Here is a 25,089-nt window from a genome sequence, read left to right as displayed (position 1 = left end):
TAGTAGTTCCCCTGATTTCCTACGTTAAATGCACTTCTTGTAAGTCGCTTTGGATAAAAGCATTGGCTCGATGACTGTAATGTAATGTAATGAGAGCGAGAGAGAGAGAGAGATGATCCATGGTCATCAGACCATGGATCATAGAGGAAGAAAAATTGTCCTGGAAAGTGAGAAAGAAAGAGGAGGGACAGGAGCACAATATGGGCACACATGCTCAGATACAAACAGAGGGTTAGGATGGTGCGATACATTCAGAAAGTTTAGGAACATTCTTGTTGGCGGGAATTAACCAAGAGATTCCTGCTAAGACCTGCAGTTATAATTGGAAACTCTCCCAAATGAGGATTGTTGTGACAAAGCTCAGAAGGAAGTCAAATGACCAAATAAATAAAATGAGTTGAAAGCTAATGAGAACAGATGGGTTTTCAGTTTAGATTTGAAAGAGCCTACAGAGTCCGATTCTCTGGTGGTGGCTGGGAGACTTTTCCAAAATAAGGGGGTACAGTAAAAGAAGACTCTGCAGCCTGCAGACTTCTGTTTAAATCTAGGGACACAGAGGGGGCCTGCTCTTTGATAACAAAGGGCACGGGAAGGTACATAAGGCTGTATAAGATCTGACAGATATGAGGGGGCAAGCCCATTAAGTAGCTTGTAGGCTAAAACTTTAAAGTCAGGCGTCCAGTTAGTGTAGCGGTCTACTCCATTGCCTGCCAACATGGGGATTGCCGATTCGAATCCCCGTGTTACCTCTGGCTTGTCCTGATCGCTGGACTAGCGCCTCCTGTGGTTGGTCAGGGCACCTGTTCGGGGGTGAGGGGGAACTGTGGGGAATAGCGTGATCCTCCCATGCGCTACATTCCCCTGGTGAAACTCCTCACTGTCAGGTGAAAAGAAGCAGTTGGCGATTCAACATGTATCGGAGGAAGCATGTGGTAGTCTGCAGCCCTCCCCAGATCAGCAGAGGGGGTGGAGCAGCAACTGGGATGCCTCAGAAGAGTGGGGTAATTGGCAGGATGCAACTGGGGAGAACAAGGCGGGGGGGAATCCAACCCCCCCCCCCCAAAAAACAACTTTAAAGTCAGATCTAGCATGAATGAGGAAGGCAGGCTAGAATCGGTGTGATACGGTCAAACGTTTTTGTTTCGGTTAATATTCTAGCAGCAGCATTTTCAACTAGCTGAAGGCTTCTAGTCCTAGTGCATGGCAGGCCAGAAAAAAATACAGCCCACACTCTACAGGGGGCCCAGGTATCCAATCACCGACAAGTTTTAGAGAGGCCTATGCTAAAATTGTCTGCTGTCTCTCAGGCTTTCTTTTTCCTCCTTTCCCCTCTGCTCTTGCTTTCAAAATGACCAGACATGACAGCCAAACTTACACACACACACACTCACAAACACACACACGCACACACACACACACACACACACACTCACAAACACACACACGCACACACACACACGCACACTTCCCTCAGAGGTTGTCCTCTGAGGGGAATTTGGTGACCCCTCCATTCCACTGAGTCATGTGTCATAGTTCACGAACCAAGAGTTCTTCTGCAATGACATGACGGGATAATCTGTGCTTGACTGACACGAGAGAGGGGTGACACCGTGGATGGCATTTGGGGAGATGTTATTCATCATCTCTCATATCAGCACACTGGGTTATGTGGAATACACTGTAGAGCAAGGGGAAGCGACGGTGTTGATGCCTGAGCTGTGGTGTGAGGACACACGTAAACACTCACGCACACACACTCGCGCACACACACACACACACACACACACACACACACACACACACACACACGCACACACACACGCATACACACACACAGAGGGAATGTCCGGCAAGGCTATGCCAGCTGTGTGCTGCAGACAGAGAGGCGTCTGGGTAAAATACTACCCCATGTGTTCCTTGCACACAAGACGCAAGAGCACATACATACACACATATACAAACACCTCTGCAAGTGGATAAGTGAGTCGTCAGGGTCAGGGAGAAAAGAAGATGATGACACTGTTGACACCATGTGGAGGTTAACGTGAATAAGGGGGTGACACAGGTCATATTTTTCACGGTGGTCACATGCTATACATAGGACAGAGAAAGAGAGTCACTACACATGAATTATGGTATAAAACTGCATACGTTCTCCCCCATTTTTGTCTGTAGTACTGGTGTTTTGGTGTGATTTTGGCTTTGTTTTTATGTCAAGTCTGTTTTTTTGTTTTGATTGAGGTTCCAATTATGAACCTCTTTATTGGAATTTTTGTGATATAAAAGTGCTGATTAGTAGTTCCTTTGGTAAAATCAATAGAGAAGAAGCAGTGTTATGGCACAATTGGGAGAAAAAAATCTTTAATTTGTTTGCAATAATATCACAAAATGAATCACATAAAGATATGCCAGAAAGACCAACAAAAAGCATACAATGTAAGAATGAACTGCTGAGGGAGGCAATGTTCTGGTGATTTTATTTATGCAAACATATACAGTTTCAAAATCAGCCTGAGACATTTTTGCTGTTACAGATAGATCTGGACTATGTAGTAATGAATACCCTGGTAGGGGCTCACAGTTATACTGAAATAAAGGTTACCTATAGTGCAGTGGATACCGCTCACTTTGTTTGCGTTAGATTTTCAAACAGTTCACAATTTTGTACAAAATTAATTTACTTATTTGCCCTTTTGTGATTGCTATTTGCACCCCGCCCCTTTTAGGTGATCTATTCCCTGAATACGAAGAATGAGGAGCAAGAGACGGCCCTGCAGACCTTAAACTATGCCCACCAGGAAGAGATGCACCGCATCGTCATGGAGACGTGCCATGAAGGGGAGGGGTCAGTGCTTAGGACACGCCTCCTAGAGTTACGGGAGTCTCTTGATGAGCAGCAAAGAGTTGGAGCCCAGGTATGTGTTGATGTATGCATGTTCATGTGCCTGATTTTATGTCTATCAGTCTTTCTTTTGGGGGTGGGGGATATTATGGAAAACAATATTTGTCGGGCAGCCGGGTAGCATAGTGGTCTATTCCGTTGCCTACCAACATGGGGATTGCTGGTTCGAATCCCTGTGTTGCCTCCGGCTTGGTCAGGCATCTCTGCAGACACAATTGGTCGTGCCTGCGGGTGGGAAGCCAGATGTGGGTATGTGTCCTGGTTGCTGCACTAGCGCCTCCTCTGGTAGCTCGGGGCGATTGTTCGGGGGGGGGGACTGGGGGGAATAGTGTGATCCTCCCACATGCTACATCTTCCTAGTGAAACTCCTCACTGTCAGGTGAAAAGAAGCAGCTGGTGATTCCACATGTATCAGAGGTGACATGTGGTAGTCTGCAGCCCCGCCCCCCCTGGACCGGCAGAGGGGGTGGAGCAGCAACAGGGACAGCTCAGAGGGGTGGGGTAATTGGCCAGATACAATTGGGGAGAAAAAGGGGGGAACAAAAATCGAAAAAAAAAAATTTTTTTTTGGTCAATATTTGTCCTGCCTGCCACCCAATGACTGCTGGAATAGGCTCCAGCATCCCCGCGACCCTGAGCAGGATAAGCGGTTTGGATAATGGATGGAATATTTGTCTAGTCTTGGGGTGGATTTCGCTGTCAGCAGGGAGTGCCATTTCCATGCTTTCATAGCATTTAAATAACCTCTTTGTTTCACCAGCCTTGTTATGGGACCAAATATCACCAGTTGAACAAGCCATTCAGAATTGCCCCTTCAGGGCAGGTCCAGACTGGCAATCTAGCAATCCTGGCAGATCTTAGAGAGACCGGGTTGATTTTCAACTGTCCTGGGCCTGTCTGGCTCACCTGCTGCAAAATAAATAAATATACAAAGAATATAAATAAACCAACGTGGGAGACATCAGGGCATAGACATCTGTCCTGGGTAAGACACTAAACTACAACCGAAGGCTGTAGAGGGGTAGCACCTTACCTTAGCAAGGGCCCTTTGGCTAAGGAAGACTTCCCTGCTGATAGATCTGGTCCCCCTGCATGCCTGTATGGTACTTCCCATGGTGCCCAGTCCAGCCAACACATTGGGATAGGAGAAGGGAACTCTGAATTCAAATCCCCGGGCACAGTATACCCAGCTGTCAGTACCCGCGCAAAGGGTAAACCATGGCGGCTCCGCTCAGTCAACTCGGCAGCGGTTCCGGCAACCGGCAGATCAAATCCAATCAAATAAATTTTATTTGTATAAACCAATATCACAAATTACAAATTTGCCTCAGTGGGCTTAACAGCAACACAACATCCTGTCCTTAGACCCAGATCTGTTTGTCAACTCGGCAGCAGTTCTGGCAAAAAGCAACAGGATTCCTCTGCGGCCGTCTCAGTTACACTGTGCCACCGAACAAAAGGAAATCTTGCCAAGGGACATTGTAGAGCACCACATAGTGTCATCATCTAGGGTGCAGCCTCACATTTGAGGCCACTAGGGTGCAGCCTCATGTGCCCCTGACCAAGGCAATGGGAGGAAATAACTGGAGTTGGTCCCCGGGCGCTGCACGGCGGCTGCCCACTGCTCCTAGCTATACAGCTAGGATGGGTTAAATGCAAAGTAAATTTCATTTGTATGTATATACAAAATGACTAATAAAGAATATTCTATTCTATTCTATTCTATTAAAATTGGAAGAATCACCAACACAAGTGATATCAGCTTTCACATAGGGACTTGCCCATGTCAAGTAAAAAGAAAAAAGAAAAAAGAAACCTATGCAACGCAGGAGTCCAGCTATAGGCTATCACTAAAATTATATGTAAGTCTGCCAGTCAGTGGGTCCTATTGTGATGACATGCAGCTATTGGCCACTGCGCCTTACACTTGCCTGTTGTTGTGTGTCTTCTGCTTTGTATGATTGATATTGATTGATAGTGTATGCCATCGATTTGATAGGTAAGCTGTGACAACTTGGACGATGGCTGTGAGAGTCTGTTAACCAGAGTCACCATGTATGAAAAACATTTCAGAGGAGAGCGCTTCCAAAAAGATAGTAATATTTGTGCAAATTTCTCCCTACCCGGTGTTGCATATTTACCTTTTGAACACTAAGCAGCGTTTGCAAACATCAGCTGTTTGACAAGATGTAGGGTGGATTTCCCTTACCTGTGTGCGTGTGTGCATGCGTGCGTGTGTGCACATGTGTGCTTTGGCTTTTACAATGCAAATTATGCATTTAGATCAAGTCCTCTGTCAAATGCAAAGGGCAGTATTTTGTAAATGCTTTGATGAAATGTAATAAAATGTTAGATATTGAAACAAAAATAGGAAGATGAAAAGTGATTCATTAATGCCGGCTGCAAGTGCTGCTGCCGCACGGTGCTATACGTGGTGCTGAACCTTGCAACACCTTAATCACGTATTGTTGGTTTCTTTCTTAATCTCTTTTCTGATTAACAGACTACACAAAGATATTCAGATGTAAAGAAAAAACAAATCCCAACATCTAAGTTGCATTTGGGCTCAGCTACACCTTGTGTGGAGTGTTATTGGTTGGCTATGTGATGGTTGGGTAGAGGGTGAGCTTAAAAAGAAAATCCTGGTGGTGGTTGACTGTTGAAGGCTTTAAATCAGATTGATTGTATGAGGACGTTGAAAGCAATTAAGCCTGTGGTTGGGCAGCCATTGTTTCTGTCAAAGGAGGGGGCAGGGCCAGCAATATTGCCAGCCAATCAGAGTATTGATTCATGAATAATACTATTAATATATTAATGACCCCCCAATGAGCCCTGAAAAAGCTCCCCACTCACCCCAACAGGTGGATGGGGAGCTGTTTGGGGGGGTCATTAATCAATAGAAAAAAACCAAAGAACTTTTGGTGAAAAAAATTTTCCCAGATGTGTTTAATAGACATACAGTAGTTATAACAGTTTGTAAAAAAAAAAAAAAGAAAACAGGAAAATACCCACCCTTTACAGTTACATGTGTTCATCCAGGACTCTAAGAGAGCAATGTGTGTGACATGTGATCCATTTTGACTTCAGGTGAAGGCAGACTTTGAGAGTTTCCGTGCCCAGACAGAGGAGAGAGAGCGCGAGGCTGAGGCGGAGCTGAGAAAGAGTTTTGAGGAAAGCCTTGCAACTGCAGAAGAGGAGCTCCGAGAGGCCAAGGTCCAGCTTAGCGATGCAAAGGAGGAGACCCTGCAACTGGGTAAAGCCCTGGAGAAGGCTGGGGAGCAGGTCCAGGAACTGGAGGCCCAGTGTGAGCAGCTACAGATGGCAGCTGAAGAGGAGAAGAAGAGAGGAGAGGAGGAGCGAGCGAGGGGAGACGAGGAGAAAAGGGCTGAAAAGAGAGAGGAATTGGAGCGAGTGAAAGCGCTCCTCGAGGAAGTGAAGGTGCTGAAGGAAGAGAGGGATCACGCTGAGGAGGAGAAGCGGAAGGCAGTGAGAGAGGAAAGGGAGGGGTGGGAGTTAAAGATGAGCACCCTGTCAGAGGAGAGGGAGGAGGTGAGAAAGAGGATGGAGGCAGAGCAAAGGGAGGAGCGGCGGAGGTGGGAAGAGGGGGAGGAAGAGAAGAAGAAAGGACTGCACAGTGCTCTCAGAGAGAGAGTGAAGAGGGCCGAGGCGGAGGTCGAGAGTCACCTGCAGAGGCTCGACGAGGGCAAGAGAAACACTCTCAAACTGCAAGAGAGAATACAGGTATACACACACACACACACACACACACACACACACACACACACACACACACACACACACACACACACACACACACACACACACATACACATAAAAAAATATATCACACAATCCTACTAAAGTGAGCCGCACCCAGAGAGGAAAGGAAGCTGAAAAACCCCAGCAGACATAAAGTGCCCAGTTGTTGATGGCCTTGATGGGAAAGGGAGGGGGAAGGGGATAAGACAGAGACTAAGATAGATCAAGAGAGAGAGTGAGAGAGAGAGAGAGCGAGAGAGGACGATCTTGTTTATCTAATCACTATCTGCTCTAAGTGCTATTCCCTCTGCCAACTGTTTGCTAATGAGCAGTTCAGGCAGGATACATTCACTGCACCACCATTACTGCTTCACACATGAGCATTTAGGAGTCCTGTGAGATCTGGCACGGAGCTGACATACAGCCAGGGTAAGACCCCACAGCTAACTATTAGAGGCTCACTGCTGAACCATACAACTCCCTGACTCACCACATTTCTATCTCCCCCCTGTTTTATTTGCCTTACACCTGTCTCATATTTGTTCCCTTTTTTCTTTGTCTCCCTTTACCTCTCTTTAATCTTGCCTTCTCTAATATTTTCTCCTTTTCAACCCACGATACTTCTGTATCACCCCCCCCCCCGCCTTAGGACCTGGAGGAGGAGTTGGAGCTGGGCAGGAGGCGCGTCTCTGAGGCGGAGGGCAGGGCTAAGAGGGCGGAGGAGGAGCTGGCAGTTGCCAAAGAAAGGTTGTTACTACAGGAGGACGAGCTTCAGAGTAGAGCAGGTAGTCAATCGCTCTGTTTGTCCACATGTCTCCCCGTCTGTTACACCATGTGTCTGTCAGGGCAGCAGCATTCAGTGTGTAGGATCACGACAAACTTGCCCAAAATCACAACCAGCGTCAAACAAGTCACAGTGTGTTAATGCACGTACTCGCCACAGCTCTGTGTTGTTTGTTCAATTATACTCTGTCTCGGTGGTGGCAGATGAAGCTTAATTGTATTTTGTCATATGCATAATCGCTGCTTAATCAGTCACGATCTCAGCAAGCCTAGCCTTGAAACATTTAATTTTCATCTACCGTATCACTTGAAATATCAGTTTAGTGTCCACCCCAGCAGGCATCAGGCAGTGAAACACCCTGGTTAGGACACTAGTCACTAGCAGGACCCACACACATACAAAATTATTTATTCACAACTCATAGGTAGTTAAGTTATGTCTCGAATTTACTTTTGACATTTGTCTTTGGACTGTAGAAGAAAACCCACAAGAACACAGAGAGAACATGTTTATTCCACATGGAGGAGTCAGATTTTAACACTGGATTTTTATTTATTTTATTTTTTTGCTGTGAGGTAACTTTGCCAACCACAATGTCACACACTCACAAGAAAGGCACAACACACATTATTCTCAACACATGCTCAAAAGCATCCTGGGATGAGCCAACAAACTGCATTATTTAAGAATAAATGAGTTGTTAGTCATTATGAGTGAAATCTGTTGTAAATCAAATCAACTGTTTTTCAACATGCTTGTGTGTGCGTGCGTGTGCGTGTGTCAGAGGAACTGCTGAGCCGCAGTGGTTGTGAGGTGTGTGTGTGTGCAGAGGTGGAGGAGCTGAGGAGTCAGCTGAGCCGTCTGCAGAGCAGGAACAGAGAGCTGGAGCTCCAGAGCAGTGGCAGAAACAGTGACCACGCCCGCCAGATACGCCAGGTAACGTACCTACACACTTACAAACACATATATATACACAAACATGAACACACACATTTGGGTTGGTGTGCATGTACAAGATGGCTGACGAAGTGGTTGGGGATGTTGCCCCCAGGCGGGAGATCCTGCATTCAATCCCAAGGGCGGCAATACCTGTCTTTGAAGCAGGATACCTAATCCTTACCAGCTTCAGGGTTTGTCACTACCAACTTTTATCAGACAGAAACTCTCCTTGCTCTTTCAGCAAATGACAAGGGTTGGAGGTGGGTTTAAGGCTGACCCTACCCTTTTGCAAAAGTGAGGGCAAGACAATATAGACCCTGTTGTGAGACATACTAAGCTGCTGAGCACCTCCGACAGATATCAGTGGTTGAGAGGTGGAACAAGGTGGAGCTTCTGTTTGATCTGAGTTGGTGACTGGTGAGCTAGTAACTACCTAACTCTTAAGAGTACTGGATAAGAAAAGACATTTTCCCCTGTTGTGCAACATCCCCCAAAAAACAATACAATCACACATATGCAAACCTACAAATACACATGCAGCCCCACGTTCACTTACAGAATATGCACATGTAGTCATTCACACACACTCTTATACATTTACTGGACATTTATTTTGAACCACTACACCCATATGTGTGTGTGTGTGTGTGTGTGTGTGTGTGTGTGTGTGTGTGTGTGTGTGTGTGTGTGTGTGTGTGTGTGTGTGTGTGTGTGTGTGTGTGTGTGTGTGTGTGTGTGTGTGTGTGTGTGTGCGCATGCAGCATGCAGAGGCCCTGTCCAATCTGCGGTCCGAGATGGTTAGAGCCCAGACCGAGGAGCTGCGGCGTGTGCAGAAACATGCTGACGATGAGAGGGATAAACTGAAGAAGGAGATGGACAGAGAGAAGGAGAGCATCCAGAAGGAGAGAGAACAAGAGAAGGACCATTTAGAGAAAGAGAGGAACCGTCTGCGCAAGGAGAGGGACGAGGAGAAAGAGGGGCTGCGCAGAGAAGTGGAAGAAGCCAGAGAACGGCTGAGAAAAGAGAAGGAGGAAGAGGTAGAGTGGCTGCGCAGGGAACTGGATGTAGAGAGGGTCCGCATGCGCTCCCAGCTGGATGGGAACAGGGAGCAGGTCGAGGCGGAGAAAGCCATCCTGCAGCAGAAGCTGGAGGAGGAAAAGAAGAGGTTGGTGGAGAAGGCAGAGGAGGACAGGAGGCGGTTGAAGGAGCAGGTGCAGAGGGCGATTGAGGAGGTGATGAGGAGACATGCGGCTGAGTTACAGAATGCCCAAGAAGCACTGAGTTCAGAGAAGAAGACCAACCAAGAGGTCAGTGTGTCCATTCAGCAACAGAAACACGAGAGCCGTGATGTAATTCGCGATAACACATGACCTCTCATGCTCTATTGCTTTATACAAGTTTTACAAAGTAAAGATTACAAACACAGATTTTCTAAAGTGACATTGTGTAAATATTCCTATTATTTTACTGAACAAGACGTGATCATTTCCTCAGGGAATGACGCTCGCTACGTCGCATGATAAAAATGTAGCATGGGATTTACACAATTGGCCATGTCTGCGGGTGGGAAGCCGGATGTGGGTATGTGTCCTGGTTGCTGCACTAGTGCCTCCTCTCGTTGGTCGGGGCGCCTGTTCGGGGAGGAGGCGTAACAGGGAAGGAATAGCGTGATCCTCCCATGCGCTATGTCCCCCTGGCGAAACGCTTAACTGTCAGGTGAAAAGAAGCGGCTGGCGACTCCACATTCATTGGAGGAGGCATGTGGTAGTCTGCAGCCCTCCCCGGATCGGCAGAGGGGTTGGAGCAGTGACCAGGATGGCTTGGAAGAGTGGGGTGATTGGCCAAGTACAATTGGGGAGAAAAGGGGGGGGGTGTAGCACGGGATTTAACATGGCTTCTTTATTTCAGCAATGGACCACATGTATTTTGCTGTAACTGCCACCAACAACAAGCCATTTCTGTAGAAAAAAACATCTAAAATCACATGTCCATTCTTTTATCATGCCTTGTAGTGGGCATCATTTTCTGTGCACAAATAAAGGATCACATCTTGCTGGTATTGAGATAATGCTGACTGTGCTTGTCGCACCAGACCATTTGTTTTGGGTGATAGCAGTGGAATTAAATGGTGTATTGGAGCACCAGAGGTATCAATTTGCTGTGTACACATTCCAGATCTTAATAGATTAATAAAAAAAAATTGCACTATGTCACTTTAAAATGTTAATAAATAACATAACTATGAAAGAATAATAATGATAAAAATAATAATATTTAATTATTATTATTATTATCATTACTACACAAATGCATGTATAAAGAAATTACTTCCCACAGATGGCATCCTTTGTAGCCTCATGGCAGTGTGCTCCCCATTTCAACAAGTTATTACGTCAGTTAAAAATTGAAAGCCATGGATGTCTGGGTAGCGTAGCAATCTATTCCGTTGCCTACCAACACAGAGATTGCCGGTTCGAATCCCTGTGTTACCTCCGGCTTGGTCGGGCATCCCTGCAGACACAGTTGGCCGTGTCTGTGGGTGAGAAGCCAGATGTGGGTATGTGTCCTGGTCACTGCACGAGTGCCTCCTCTGGTCGGTCGGGGCACCTGTTTGGGTGGGGGTGGGGGGGTACTGGGGAGAATAGTGTGATCCTCCCACGTGCTACGTCCCCCTGGTGAAACTCCTCACTGTCAGGTGAAAAGAAGCAGCTGGCGACTCCACATTTATCGGAGGAGGCATGTGGTAGTCTGCAGCCCTCCCTGGATCAGCAGAGGGGGTGGAGCAGTGACCGGGATGGCTCGAAAGAGTGGGGTAATTGGCCGGATACAATGACGGAGAAAAAGGGGGCAAAATCCCAAAAAATAAAAGAAAGTCAAAAAGCAGATGAAACACAATTGTTTAAATTAGAACTGATACTTGGTTGGCAGGTATGTGTTCGTTTGGACGAGGAGAGGAGAATCAGTGAGGAGGTGCACAGGGGGCTGGAGAGAGAAAGGGAGGAGCTTCGGACACAGCTGCAGGATGCCACCAATGAGGTGAGAGGTCAAAGTTCACAGATCACTTCATGTGCCTGAATGCGTTATTTGCATAAATGAAATCTAAAACAGAGTATATGTCAAATTAAAACTTGTAATCAAACTCCACATGTTCACAATTTTTGGTCACATAAAGTTTGTATTCTCAGATCTCTAGGCTAGAATCAGTCATCCAGCAGCAAGAAAACAGTGAAAGCGTGGCCCAGGAAGCCCCGCCGACATGCGGACCACAGTGCTCACGTTTTGAGGAAGAACTGCGTCAGACCCAGAGCCAATTGGCTCAGTTACAGGAAGAGGGGGAGAGGCAGAGGGAGCGACAGCAGAGAGAGATAGCGTCCCTGAGGGCTGACAAGCACAGGCTGGAGGAGAAAGTCCTGGAGCAGAGCCGACTGAACACCGAGAGGAGCTTACTAGAACAGAGCCAACGTAATATCGAGGACAGAATCAGGTAACAGCTTAACCAAAGGAGGGATGCTCATGCTTATCCATCAACCTCAAGAGAAGTGCTCCATCCCCTTGTTCTTTTGCCTTTGCCCTCTTATCAGATGCCACTTTACAGTCAAATGAAAAGAAAAGAAACATTCTGACACATGTGGGGGGGGGGTCAAACAATTCCTTGAGCTACCTGAATAATACCATTTTGAAAAATTCTCAAATATAATTTTCCTCCACTAGTACTTTACAACATGGCAGAAAATGTGGACGGGGGGGGGACTCCACATCAAAAATGTGAAATTTTCATAAGTTTGGGAGCATTTTGAAATAAAGATACGAGAGAATAAGACATAAGAGACAAAGACAAGCAATAATATAGTAATCTGTGTACGTTTGAAATGGAAGCATTTGGGATTTACTGAAGGAGCACCATATGCAAACTCGACCATTGTTTCCTTCCTATTGTCTCAGCAGGATTGTTTGTACCCCTCTAGCAAAGAGCATCATTTTTATTTTCATGGGTGTTAGCTTCGAGAGGCTCTTCTTTTCTAGGCTATGGTGACTAAAATGTTATATTTACTTTAATTTAGTACACTTTACTTTAATTTAGTACACTTCTGTCATTCAATTTTAGCAAATTTGATTTAGTGAAAACAATTGGCTTCCTGGCTGGACCTATTCCATCTTGCTAATGCAGTCATTTCCCAGTTCTGCAGTTAGCGCATGGTGCAGACAAGTGTTTGCAGAATTTACTCTGATCTAAAAGGATTGGAGTAACGTCTGAATTCATTTAGTCAATTCAAAAGATAGCCTACAAGTGTCTACCTATTTTTTTCCGGTAAAGCAATTGCTCCATTAATTGCTAAAATATTCTGACGATTGCCACTCAATTACCAAAATATCAGATCACGTGGCTTGAGATGAAGACAAAGAGACAGAGGGCCAGTTTATGATGTACCCTCCCTGAATCTCATTTTTTTCTCTCTCTCTATCGTTCTTCTAAACCATAAGCACCATTAAGATAGACAGAAAAACAAGACACAAGGCATACAAGAAAACACCCACTTTTCCCGTGTTACCTCCGGCTTGGTCGGGCGTCCCTACAGACACAATTGGCTATGTCTGTGGGTGGGAAGCCAGATGTGAGTATGTGTCTTGGTTGCTGCACTAGCGCCTCCTCTGTTTGGTCGGGGCGCCTGTTCGGGGGGGGGGACTGGGGGAGACATGTGATAGTCTGTGATAGTATCGGAGGAGACATGTGATAGTCTGCAGCCCTCCCCGGATTGGCAGAGGGGGTGGAGCAGCAACCGGGACGGCTCAGAAGAGTGGGATCCATCCATCCATTATCCAAACCACTTATCCTGCTCTCAGGGTCGCTGGGATACTGGAGCCTATCCCAGCAGTCATTGGGTGGCAGCCGGGGAGACACCCTGGACAGGCCGACAGGCCATCACAGGGGTGGGGTAATTGGCTAAATTCAATTGGGAGAAAAACAGGGAAAAATTTCAAAAAAGAAAAGAAAAGAAAAGAAAACACCCTCTTTCAAATATAGTATACCATTCGAGTTCAGGATGAATAAATAAATGGATAGTGGCTGAGTTTTTAAGTAAGCTTTGCCAAATGTCTGCCTGGTTACTGTTCTGTCGTGTGCCCACAGGGCAGAGTGTGAGGATCGTCTCAGAGCAGAGTTCAGGATCGAACTGAATGCCGCTGCAGCCGAGAGTGAACAGAGATGGCAAAGCAGAGAGGAGGAGCTGCAGACCCAACTAGCCGAGCTCCAAGCCACACTAGCTGATTTGCAGTCACCGGTGAGGAAGCCTCTGGAATGACAAGGGATTGTCTAGTCAAAGACAAAGCACACAAGCAGACTATGTGATCTAGCCGGAGTCTTGTATGAAATGCCTGTCTCTGGTTACTTGTTTCCTGCCTCACTGACTCGACTCTTTCTTTAAATAATGCAAGAGTAAAAGTGAGTAAAAAGGGAGGAAAAGAGGATTCGGCCTCATATGTATCTTGAACTTAAAACTGCGATTGGGGTGATGGCTCTTTTTGGCACTTCACATTTGTTACCGATTACACAGCAGGTGGAGAAAAAGAGGGCAAGCCTGGGAGATGATTGCCACGGGAACCCTGAGATTGAAAGGCTGAGAAAGGAGGTCCAGGACACCAAGGAGATTAACAGGAAATTGAGGGATCAGCTGCAGGTACACAAACAAACACACTCACTCCTTCACACACACTTACACACATGGTGCGTGCATGCACACAGGCACACCCTCAGACACAAATGATGCACGCATACTTCAAAATCACAGTTGTGCATTCTTTTAAAGGCTTCTCTGTGATTAATAATTTAGCTGCCTCGATGTTAGTAGAAGCAGACCTGAACATTAGTGGAGAGGAAGTAGACTAATCCTGCATGGAGGTGCGTGCGCATGTGTACGCATGTTTCATGTACCTAACTATGAATGGAATATATATGAATAGCTGAGTGTATTTGCACATCCTATAACACAGTCATAGTTGTCAATTCATGTTTGTGTGACCTAAAAGCCTGTTAGGTCTATTATAAAAAGACATGGTCTGGGTTTATGTGTTGGAGGAGCCCCAAACCCAGTCTCTGGCTGAGGAGAGACACAGTCATGCCATGACCCTGCAGGCCATAGAGAGAAAGACTAAAGAAGATGTACTGTCTGAGAGGAACAGACTGCAGACACTACACAATCTGCAGCTAGGTAACAAACACACATGTGCTGATATCACACACTCAAACAGATATATTTGCATCTCAAAGCATGTGCAAAAACAAACACCCATTGATGCTCATACATATAGTGCACGCAAATACACACAATGCTCACTTGCCGTTTCTTTTCCTGCCTCTCTCTGTCTCACTCATATATACACACACACACTCACACACGCACACACACAGTGTCAACATGCACGTTCAAATTACAAATTCCACAGTGAAGTAGCTATTGCCATGGATACACTTCACCATGGCAACTGCCAAAGGTACCTGTACCAGTTGGCAACATGGATTTATTTTTCCTCCCTGTGTGTGTGTGTGTGGGTGTGTTTGTTATGAATTATCAGATAAGCAACGTGCAGAATTAACACAGCAGCATACAGAGTGGAGCAGACAGATAACGCAGAGACACATGCAGCAGATAGAGGATTTACAAGCCGAGCTACAGACACACACACAGATGATGGCCCTGCAACAGGTAACATAAATCACACACACACACACACACACACACACACACACACACACACACACACACACACACACACACACACATTCTTGTCCTTCTATCTTTGTGAGGACCCCTCATTGACTACATTCATTCCGTTGTCCTTAACCCTAGCCTTGACCATCAGAACTACATGCCTAACCTTAAACCTTACCCTAACCTTAACATGATCCTAATTCTTACCTTAAGCTAACTGCAGGTGCTAACCCTGAAATAGAACCTTAAAGAAGTGAGGACTGGCTAAAATGTCCTCACTTCAAAATGTCCTCTCTCTGATGGTCAGAAATTCAAACTGGTCCTCAAAAAGATAGAAGTGCAAGAACACACTCATACTCTTATTGCTGTCACCATTTCTCACAGCTTGTTTCTGTATGGCCCCTCTCTTACTCACTGGGTCAAATATACATACAAACACAAATGGACCAAATAGACATGACATCATCCTCTACATGTCAAAAATTCATTGTGACCCTGAGATCAATCAAAACCAGGAGGACAGGCAATTTTAGTTGTCCATGACAAAGCCAAGAAAAAGAAAAAAAACACATTCCAAAGAAGACATTTTTGAGAAAATGACAATTTGAAGGTACTGTATGTATGCTTCATTCGTGCAACTGTGCGTGTGTGTGTGTGTGTGTGTGTGTAGGACCTGAAGCAGCAGAACCAGTGGCAAGTGTTTGAGCGACAGCTGGATGAGAGTCGCTGTGCCATGCTGGAGCTGCAGAGGGAGAACACGGCTCTGAGGGAACAATTAAAGGACAGGTAGAAGAGAGGGAGGCGAGGAACAATGGGGAACGGAGGGGGGGGGGTAAAGAGGGACCAAGAGGAATAACAAAGACAGGGAGAGCCAGGGTGAGGGTGTTTGTTGCTAAGTGAGGGAAGCAACCGGGACAATGCCCTTTGTGAGATAGTTTCAACCAGGTCCTCAGGGAGCCCCAGCGCCATTGGTGTTCTGCTCTGACAGGTGGTTCATTACATTCACCTGTCGTGTCAGGTATTCCTGCCACCTAACCTGGATGTTTTAGACCCGGCACAACAGGTGAACGTAAATAATTTCGTGGCAGAATAGAAAACTAGTGTTACTGTGGGTTCACAAAGGACTCGTTTGAAAATGACTACCTTAAGTACACTGGTTTAGCTGGCCGAAACTACTGCCCCCTTGTCCACTGCATGGTACCAGCTCAACTCGTCTCTACTCACTTTACTTTTCTGGATTTTGTTTTCCACTGCAGAGGGTACTCCCTCTAAGGCGAAGCCCCACCGGTCGCTTGTGGGCATGTTGACTAGTTTTTCCTCCCTTCTCTACCAGCACCCAACATGAATGTTTTATTTTCAAAAAAATCAACGAGGCCAACTCGAACTGGCTGCTTCACATGAACAATATTAGTGTAACGAAGAGATTTGCTGAAAAATATATTTTTTTACATGGATAGATTATTAACTATGACACAAGTTTCACAATCTTGCTTTGGCATTTCATGCTGTTCACTTTCTCTCTGGCCCTTGGCTCCTCCAATCTATGGTCCTCTCCTCTCCTTTTCTTCCTCCTAGGTCGACTCAGGAGAAGTTTGAACTGGAGGAGAAAGAAGAGGTGAAAGTGGAACCGTTGAAGAAGAGAGATGCCCAGCTGGAAGAGGAAGCACAACACCTTAAAGAGGAGGTGGAGAAACTGAGGGTGGAGATGGAGAAGCTGGAGGAGTCCCAGAAACACTGGGAGGACAAGAAGGAGGAGGAAACAAAAGAAGAGGAGGAGGAGAGGAAGAGAGAAGAGGAGGAGGAGAAAAGGAAAGAGGAGGTGGAGGAGATCAAGAGAGAGCACAAGAAGGAGCTGCAGAGTTTGGTCTCTGAGTACAGCAGTGCACAGACACACATGCAGGCTCGTATAGCGGCCTTAGAGACCGAGTGAGTTGGACACACACACACACACACACACACACACACACACACACACACACACACACACACACACACACACACACACACACACACACACACACACACACACACACTATGATAAGCTACAATGAGCCTGGTGTTATGGCGTTGATGGATAAGGATAATCTGAGATGAATCAAAGGTAACTATAAACTGGTTTAGATCTCCTTTAACACTGATTTAAACATAAGGACAGTCATTGCAGAACTGATGTTTGTATCACGGCGTGTGTGTGTGTGCGTGTGTGTGTTTGTCAGGCTGCGTGAGCGGGAAGACAGATGCAGGAAGAGAGAGCCTCGGTGTGATGAGCAGCAGCTGGGGAGGCTGCAGGACAGACTGACAGAGAGAGACCAGCTCATACAAAGATTAGTGGTGAGAACATGCACCACCACTACACACTAACTGCAGGCTGGACAGCTTCCTCAACATGGTGAAGGAGTCGCACATGTTGACTGTCGCGACACTATTTCCCGTTTCCAGCTGTGCTACTACTAAGTTATGGTCCATACAAAGCAATGAGGCTGATGCAAAGCCAGTAATTTTGTTTTAACAGCTTTATTTAGGTAAGATTACAGGGTTATCAGTTGGTCACATTTCTGTCTTGTTTCTGTTTTGGTCAAAAAACTGTGTTGCCCCATGGACTATGTAACTCCAGCTAATGCTAATGATGATTATTTTGAACAATAAAGGTAACAGAGCATCTAAATTAACAGATATGTATTGTTTTCCATAAAAAATAATCATCGCAGAAAGTTGAATCAGTTCATCAGGACACAACATTTATATAGAGAGAAGTGACCGCTTCAGTCTCAACTGGCTGCAGGTGTCCCCACCCTTATACACAACACAGTGGCATGACGACAGAAACCAACGATTGGTTTCATATGCAAATTACCGTGAGCATTAACTAGAGTTACAATGGCCGTGTGTACTATTCACAGAGGATTGGGGAATGGTTGCAATCACAGAATTCAAAGAAAGTAGAAATCAGTTCATTGTGTGTCCATTGTTGTGTCCAGATGAACTGGTTCAACTTTCTTTAATTTTCTTACCTGGATTACTGAGCATGCATAAAGACAACCACAGCATTGTAAAATGGCAACAGATGTACTCTTAGCCCCCCCCCCCTCAGTTCAGTGATGGTTGTTCCCTCTTCACATAGATGGCCTCTTTGCAACTATTCCCCAATCCTCACTGAATAGTACACATGGCCATTGTTACTGCAGTTAATGGTCACAGCAATTTGCATGTGAAACCGATCGTTGGTTTTGGTTGTTATGCCACTATATTGTTTATAAGGGTGGGGATACCTGCAGTCCGCTGAGACTGAAGAGGTCACTTAGATGAGTGATGAAACGTTTCTCTCAATAAACGTTGTGTCCAGATGAACTGATTCAACTTTCTGTGATTTCCTTACCTGGATTATTGAGCATGCATAATAGACATCAAATAATAAGCATCAGTAAAGATAGATTACGGCATTAATTATCCAATTCCACATTATTTACATTTCAAAGGATGAATATTTCTCTGGTTCCAAAATGTAAAATTATAAGATATAAGCCTATCTGTAACTATTGTCTCATGCTGGCTCTTACAGTCGTCAGACTTGATAGTCTCTGTCCAAGGAAATACAAACACAGCCAAAAAAGAAAAGAAAAAAAAACTCAGTTTTGTGAAATATTTTTCAGCACACTGTAGTTGCAGTAGATCACGAGTGGAGTTTTGAGGCATCTTTGGGCCAGAATGACTTATCTTTGTGTGGTTTGAGGCAGCATGTGCAGTGTACAAGTGTAGCCTCTAGACAGGACAATAATAAAACAGCGACCACGAATAAGGCTCACAGAAGTCCCTCCTCTAATCCTCCTTCCCTCCAGGAGGAGCGGCATCAGCTGCAGCTTCACCCTCCTGTCAGCGGGGACAACAGCTCCCCGAGGCTCCGGGACAAATCCCGCCCCGGAAGTGTCACACCAACCATGAGGGTGAGTTGGGCCTGTCTGTTTGTGTTATGTTGACCTCATAATGTATTCATTTATATATATATATATATATGTATATATATACAGTGGCTTGCAAAAGTATTCATACCCCTTGAACTTTTCCACATTTTGTCACGTTTCGACCACAAACATAAATATATTTTATTGGAATTTGATGTGAAAGACCAACACAAAGTGGCACACAATTGTGAAGTACAAAGAAAATTATACATGATTTAAAAAAAATTTACAAATAAAAAACTGAAAAGTGCGGTGTGCAAAAGTATTCAGCCCCCCTGAGGCAATACTTTGTGGAACCGCCTTTTGCTGCAACTACAGCTGCAAGTCTTTTGGGGTATGTCTCTACCAGCTTTGCACATCTAGAGACTGAAATTTTTGCCCATTTTTCTTTTCAAAACAGCTCAAGCTCAGTCAGATTAGATGGAGAGCATTTGTGAACGGCAGTTTCCCGATGTTGCCACAGATTCTCAATTGGATTTAGGTCTGAACTTTGACCGGGCCATTCTAACACATGAATCTGTTTTGTTTTAAACCAGTCCATTGTAGCCCTGGCTTTATGTTTAGGGTCGTTGTCCTGCTGGAAGGTGAACCTCCGCCCCAGTCTCAAGTCTTTTGCAGACTCCAACAGGTTTTCATCCAAGATTGCCCTGTAGTTGGCTCCATCCATCTTCCCATCAATTCTGACCATCTTCCCTAGAAGCACCCCCAGGGCATGATGCTGCCACCACCATGTTTGACAGTGGGGATGGTGTGTTCAGAGTGATGTGCAGTGTTAGTTTTCCGCCACACATAGCGTTTTGCATTTAGGCCAAAAAGCTCAATTTTGGTCTCATCTGACCAGAGCACCTTCTTCCACATGTTTGCTGTGTCCCCCACATGGCTTCTGGCAAACTGCAAATGGGACTTCTTATGGTTTTCTTTTAACAATGGCTTTCTTCTTGCCACTCTTCCATAAAGGCCAGATTTGTGCACTGCACGACCAATAGTTGTCCTGTGGACAGATTCCCCCACCTGAGCTGTGGATCTCTGCAGTTCGTGCAGAGTCACCATGGGCCTCTTGGCTGCATCTCTGATCAGTGCTCTCCTTGTTCGGCCTGTAAGTTTAGGTGGACGGCCGTGTCTTGGTAGGTTTGCAGTTGTGCCATACTCTTTCCATTTCCGGATGATGGATTGAACAGTGCACCGTGAGATGTTCAAAGCTTGGGAAATCTTTTCATAGCCTAACCCTGCTTTAAACTTATCCACAACTTTATCCCTGACCTGTCTGGTGTGTTCCTTGGACTTCATGACGCTGTTTGCCCCCCAATATTCTCTTAACAAACCTCTGAGGCCGTCACAGAACAGCTGTATTTGTACTGAGATTAGATTACACACAGGTTGACTCTATTTAGTCATTAGGTCAACATTCGATCATTCAGCAATCATCAGGCAACTTCTGAAGGCAATTGGTTGCACTCAGAGAAAAGGGGGCTGAATACTTTTGCACACCGCGCTTTTCATTTTTTTATTTGTAAAAATTTTTTTTCAATCATGTGTAATTTTCTTTGTACTTCACAGTTGTGTGCCACTTTGTGTTGGTCTTTCACATAAAATTCCAATAAAATATATTTATGTTTGTGGTCGTAATGTGACAAAATGTGGAAAAGTTCAAGGGGTATGAATACTTTTGCAAGCCACTGTATATGTGTGTGTGTGTGTGTGTGTATATATGTGTATTATATATATGAGAACAGCCCTTGGAACAAGGAAGGGCTCTGTTAAAGCCTCTCTCGCAACGAATTGTGTTCTGTGCTCTTGTATTATGTTGTAACTAGATGCCTCATTATAGCAAATTAATAAGATGTGAAGAAGGTCCTGGGTTTTATTCTAGCCCATGTGTGTGGAGGTTTTCCCCGTGTTTGTGTTGGTATGGGTATCCTCTGGTTTCCTCTCACAGTTCAAATGCATGTTAAGTGAATTGGAGACTCTAAATTGCCCATATATATGAATGGTGACTGTGACTTGTGATGGCCTGGTGACCTGTCCAGGGTGTCTCTTTGCCCTCTGCCTACTGGGAAAGGCCCCAGCCCCCTGCATACCTGAACTGGATGGACTGTATAGATAATGGAAGGTTTTGACCTATTAAACATCACCTAGCCATATGAGAAATATGCAGGCTTTCTATGAAAAACAAGCTATCTACTAGAGATCATGTAAGTAAGTATCTTGTAAGTAATATTTTATAAATATATTATAATATAATATAACATAATATATAGTAATTTATATTATAATTACATATTATACAATTATATAACACGGTGGCGCAGTGGTTAGCGCTGTCGCCTCACAGCGAGAAGGTCCTGGGTTTGAGCCCTGGGGTAGTCCAACTTTGGTGGGTAATCCCGGGTCGTCCTCTGTGTGGAGTTTGCACGTTCTCCCCGTGTCTGCGTGGGTTTCCTCCAGGGGCTCCGGTTTCCTCCCACAGTCCAAAGACATGTAGGTCAGGTGAACTGGCCATACTAAATTGTCCCTAGTTATGAATGGGTGTGTGTGTGTGTCAGTCCTGTGATGGCCTGACGGTCTGTCCAGGGTGTCTCCCCGCCTGCTGCCCAATCATGTATAATATATATGATATTAATATAATAAATAAACAATAAATATCTTGTAAGTAGTCTATAGATGTTTATTGAGTTTGGCATAAAATGTCCTGTAAATGTCACACTGGTGGGTTTTTACCAACCTCGAATATTTTCTCCTGACAGAGGAAGCGTCTGGAGGAGTCTCCTTCTCACCTCACCAGCATCCCCAATGTCAGCGCCTATGACAAGGGCCTATTTGTACCCCACTCCTCTTCTTCCTCCTCCTCCTCTTCCCCTCCCTTACTCAATCAGCACTCCTCCTCCACCCTCCCGCACCCATCTGCCTCCCACCTCCAGGTGTCCCCCAAATACTCCACCTCCTCTCTGCCACACAAGCACAATTCCCTCTCCCTCAACCAACATTCCTCCACCTCCCTCCCCCGCTCCGCCAGGTCCCGGACTTCCTGCACCCCTCTCACCCCTGCTCCCACGGCTCCCCTCCCCGTCTGCCCCTCCCCGCAGACAGGAATCCGTTACGTCGCTCCCTCTTCCCATGAGCCACACCCACAGCTGCAGGCTCAGCTCAACAGGTAACAGCATTTCATGTCAGGGCTTAAAATGAGATCAATTCCCAGAATGTTTTACAATCTCAGGTCAATTTTTTTTGGGGGGGGGGGTTCAGTGGTCTAGGGGACATGCTACATTGTCCATGCAATGTAGCATGTCCCCTATAACATGTAGTCAGCACGAGCAGCCAACACTAACATGGAAGTTAATAGGGCAGTGATCTTGTCCTCTAAAAAAAAGCAACAAAATGCACTTCTAGTGATTGCAAAGCAACATGCAAAGCTAATATGCATATTCTTGCCTTGTACAATTTAACATTATCAGATTTTCTACACTTATTCTGTCTTTTTATGCTTTTTACACCTCTCTCTGAGGTTTTGTGCAATGCGCAGGGGAAAATTAACCAGGAAACGAGTGCCTCCACTTCACTGCTCATATTTACCAAATTAATCCCAAATAGTGTGCAGAAGGTTATTCTGAGCAATTGTACGAGCCACAAATACTTATTTTAGCAATGCATGTTGTTTTGGAGTAACAAGAAGCACATTTTGTCGCTTTTTTAGAGGACGAAGTCACTGCCCCGTTTGGCTCCATGTTAGCGCTGGCTCCTTGCGCTAAGTGCATGTTCATAACTATGCTCAGATTTTATGCCCGGAAACATGGTCTGGTATTTTCCTAGGTGTCCCCTAGAACTGGAAGATATTGATATAATATCGATAACATGATATGAGACAAAATATCATCTGGGATTTTGGTCATTGTAATATTTTGATATAACATTTAGCTGCTGTAGGTAATTTGAGGCCAAAATTTCTTGATAAGGTTCCAGACTTATGAATTCATTATAACAGTGGTGATGCTGTAAAGTCATAAAAGTCTAAGTGTATTCAGTTATGTGCCATGGACGTCCGTGTGTATCCAGGTTTTCCTTCCAACCCAACCCTACACCAGCTGAGTTCACTGACTAACACAACCAGACAGGAGGACCAGTCAGTGAAATCAGCTGCTGTCGAGTTGGGTGGGTTAGAAAGAAAACCTGCATACACATGGACCTCCATGGCACATAACTGAATACCACTTAGTTAGACTTTTAACCAGAAAACTGCCCCTTGAGTGTTTGAAATAGTTTCTCATTTAATTTTAAATTATATTTTATTAAATTCACATACATACATTTATTTGTTTTGTGTCTTTGCACCGTTTCGCCTCAGAAGAGGAATATTTACACCATAAAAACATAATTCATCTGCACATAATGTACAAATCTGCTTATATAAAGTTAAAATAAAATCTTTTTGTCATCTATTATTTGAACAAGGCCCATAAAATGTGATTGAGAATGATGTTTGCTTGTATATCAAAACATCATATCGTTATCGTCACAACAGGAAAATATTCTGATAACAATTTAAGTTCATGGGGGTGTCCGGGTAGTGTAGCAGTCTATTCCGTTGCCTACCAACACAGTGATCACCGGTTCGAGTCCCAGTGTTACCTCCGGCTTGGTCGGGTGTCTCTACAGACACGATTGGCTGTGTCTGCAGGTGGGAAGCCGGATGTGGGTATGTGCCCTGGTCGCTGCACTAGCACCTCCTCTGGTTGATTGGGCCGCCTATTCAGGGGGGTGGGGAAACTGGGGGGAATAGCGTGATCCTTCCCATGTGCTACGTCCCCCTGGTGAAACTCCTTGCTGTCAGGTGAAAAGAAACGGCTTATGACTCCACATGTATCGGAGGAGGCATGTGGTAGTCTGCAGCCCTCCTCAGATCGGCAGAGGGGGTGGAGCAGCGACCGGGATGGCTCAGAAGAGTGGGGTAATTGGCCAAGTACAGTTGGGGAGAAAAAAGGGGGGGGATCCAAAAAGAATTTAAGTTCACGTGGCCCACCCCTTATATCCTCCTTTCACACCACGCCCGTCTTTTTCCTGGGAAGCTCCCATTACCACACACTTATCAGATCCCTGCATTTCCACTACGCCAGAAAGGAAATGGCAGCTGGAGTAAATTATTCAGAAGTGTTGCTATAGATTGGAGGTTTTTTGTAGGTTTTTGCTGTTATTACATCAGCTGCTCCACAGTGCAGCATTTGGCCAACTGAATGCAAAGTCGTCATCTTTCTATATCTGGAATGCGGATATGCATTTTTGTCGGTTACGTGTGTAAAGTGATATTGGATGTGTGAAGGGATGTGTTAAACACACTGACCTTACCATGCTGGGATTTTGAGGTACTATTTCCCATCAACACAAGACAAGACAGATTGCTGTGCCATAAGCAGCACTGATCTCACCTTCCCCATCACAGGCAACCCTGGAAAAATCCAGGATTTCAGTTCAGTGCGGAAGGAGTAATCTACATGAGTACTGTAATCTATTCCTTAATATGATTTGCTTATTACAGTTTGTTGTTTATGTACTGTTATTACTATCATCATGACTATGATTGTTTTGCTTTTTTTTTTTTTTTTTTGCTCTTAGGGGCCGTTATCTGGAGCAGAGGGGGACCGGGACAGAAGGGCTGAAGCAGGAGTGGTTTACCAAATACTTCTCCTTCTGAAAGCACACACACACACACACACACACACACACACACACACACACACACACACACACACACACACACACACACACACACACACACACACACACACACACACAGACATGCATGCACGTATAGTACACGTGCAAGCAGCTGCAAGTACATTGCCACATTAGCAATCCATTGCTTTCAAACACACACCAATTTGCTTTCAACGTACATATTCTCTGTTACACCCACATACACACTTAAGCTACTCACACATACAGGCTCATCACCAGCAAGGCCATCTCTTAAACATTGCCTCAAAGCTCAACCAAAAAGTGCTTCTCAAACACAAGCCTGACCTCTTTGGCGAACATACCCCCCGGATC

The 25,089-nt window shown here is 45.2% G+C and overlaps 1 protein-coding gene across 1 annotated transcript in view; it reads left to right on the top strand.

The window, feature by feature from the left end:
* fam184b (family with sequence similarity 184 member B) overlaps window positions 1-24,800 on the top strand; it is a 30,982-nt gene extending 6,182 nt beyond the window's left edge. The window contains exons 2-18 of the mRNA XM_056280930.1: window positions 2,727-2,915; window positions 5,990-6,643; window positions 7,311-7,446; window positions 8,230-8,381; window positions 9,146-9,691; window positions 11,313-11,420; window positions 11,570-11,868; window positions 13,513-13,663; window positions 13,937-14,059; window positions 14,458-14,590; window positions 14,955-15,085; window positions 15,762-15,877; window positions 16,667-17,017; window positions 17,308-17,422; window positions 18,928-19,032; window positions 21,795-22,201; window positions 24,655-24,800. Coding sequence (XP_056136905.1) covers window positions 2,727-2,915; window positions 5,990-6,643; window positions 7,311-7,446; window positions 8,230-8,381; window positions 9,146-9,691; window positions 11,313-11,420; window positions 11,570-11,868; window positions 13,513-13,663; window positions 13,937-14,059; window positions 14,458-14,590; window positions 14,955-15,085; window positions 15,762-15,877; window positions 16,667-17,017; window positions 17,308-17,422; window positions 18,928-19,032; window positions 21,795-22,201; window positions 24,655-24,733 — 3,795 coding nt within the window. The 3' untranslated portion in view covers window positions 24,734-24,800. The remainder of the gene's footprint in view (window positions 1-2,726; window positions 2,916-5,989; window positions 6,644-7,310; window positions 7,447-8,229; window positions 8,382-9,145; window positions 9,692-11,312; window positions 11,421-11,569; window positions 11,869-13,512; window positions 13,664-13,936; window positions 14,060-14,457; window positions 14,591-14,954; window positions 15,086-15,761; window positions 15,878-16,666; window positions 17,018-17,307; window positions 17,423-18,927; window positions 19,033-21,794; window positions 22,202-24,654) is intronic.
* Window positions 24,801-25,089: the final 289 nt, after the last annotated feature.

This window comes from Lampris incognitus, chromosome 5 (genome assembly GCF_029633865.1).
Source record: "Lampris incognitus isolate fLamInc1 chromosome 5, fLamInc1.hap2, whole genome shotgun sequence".
Classification (NCBI taxonomy): Eukaryota; Metazoa; Chordata; class Actinopteri; order Lampriformes; family Lampridae; genus Lampris; species Lampris incognitus.
Note: the sequence above shows the minus strand (reverse complement) of the source record. Positions and strands in the feature narration are given on the sequence as shown.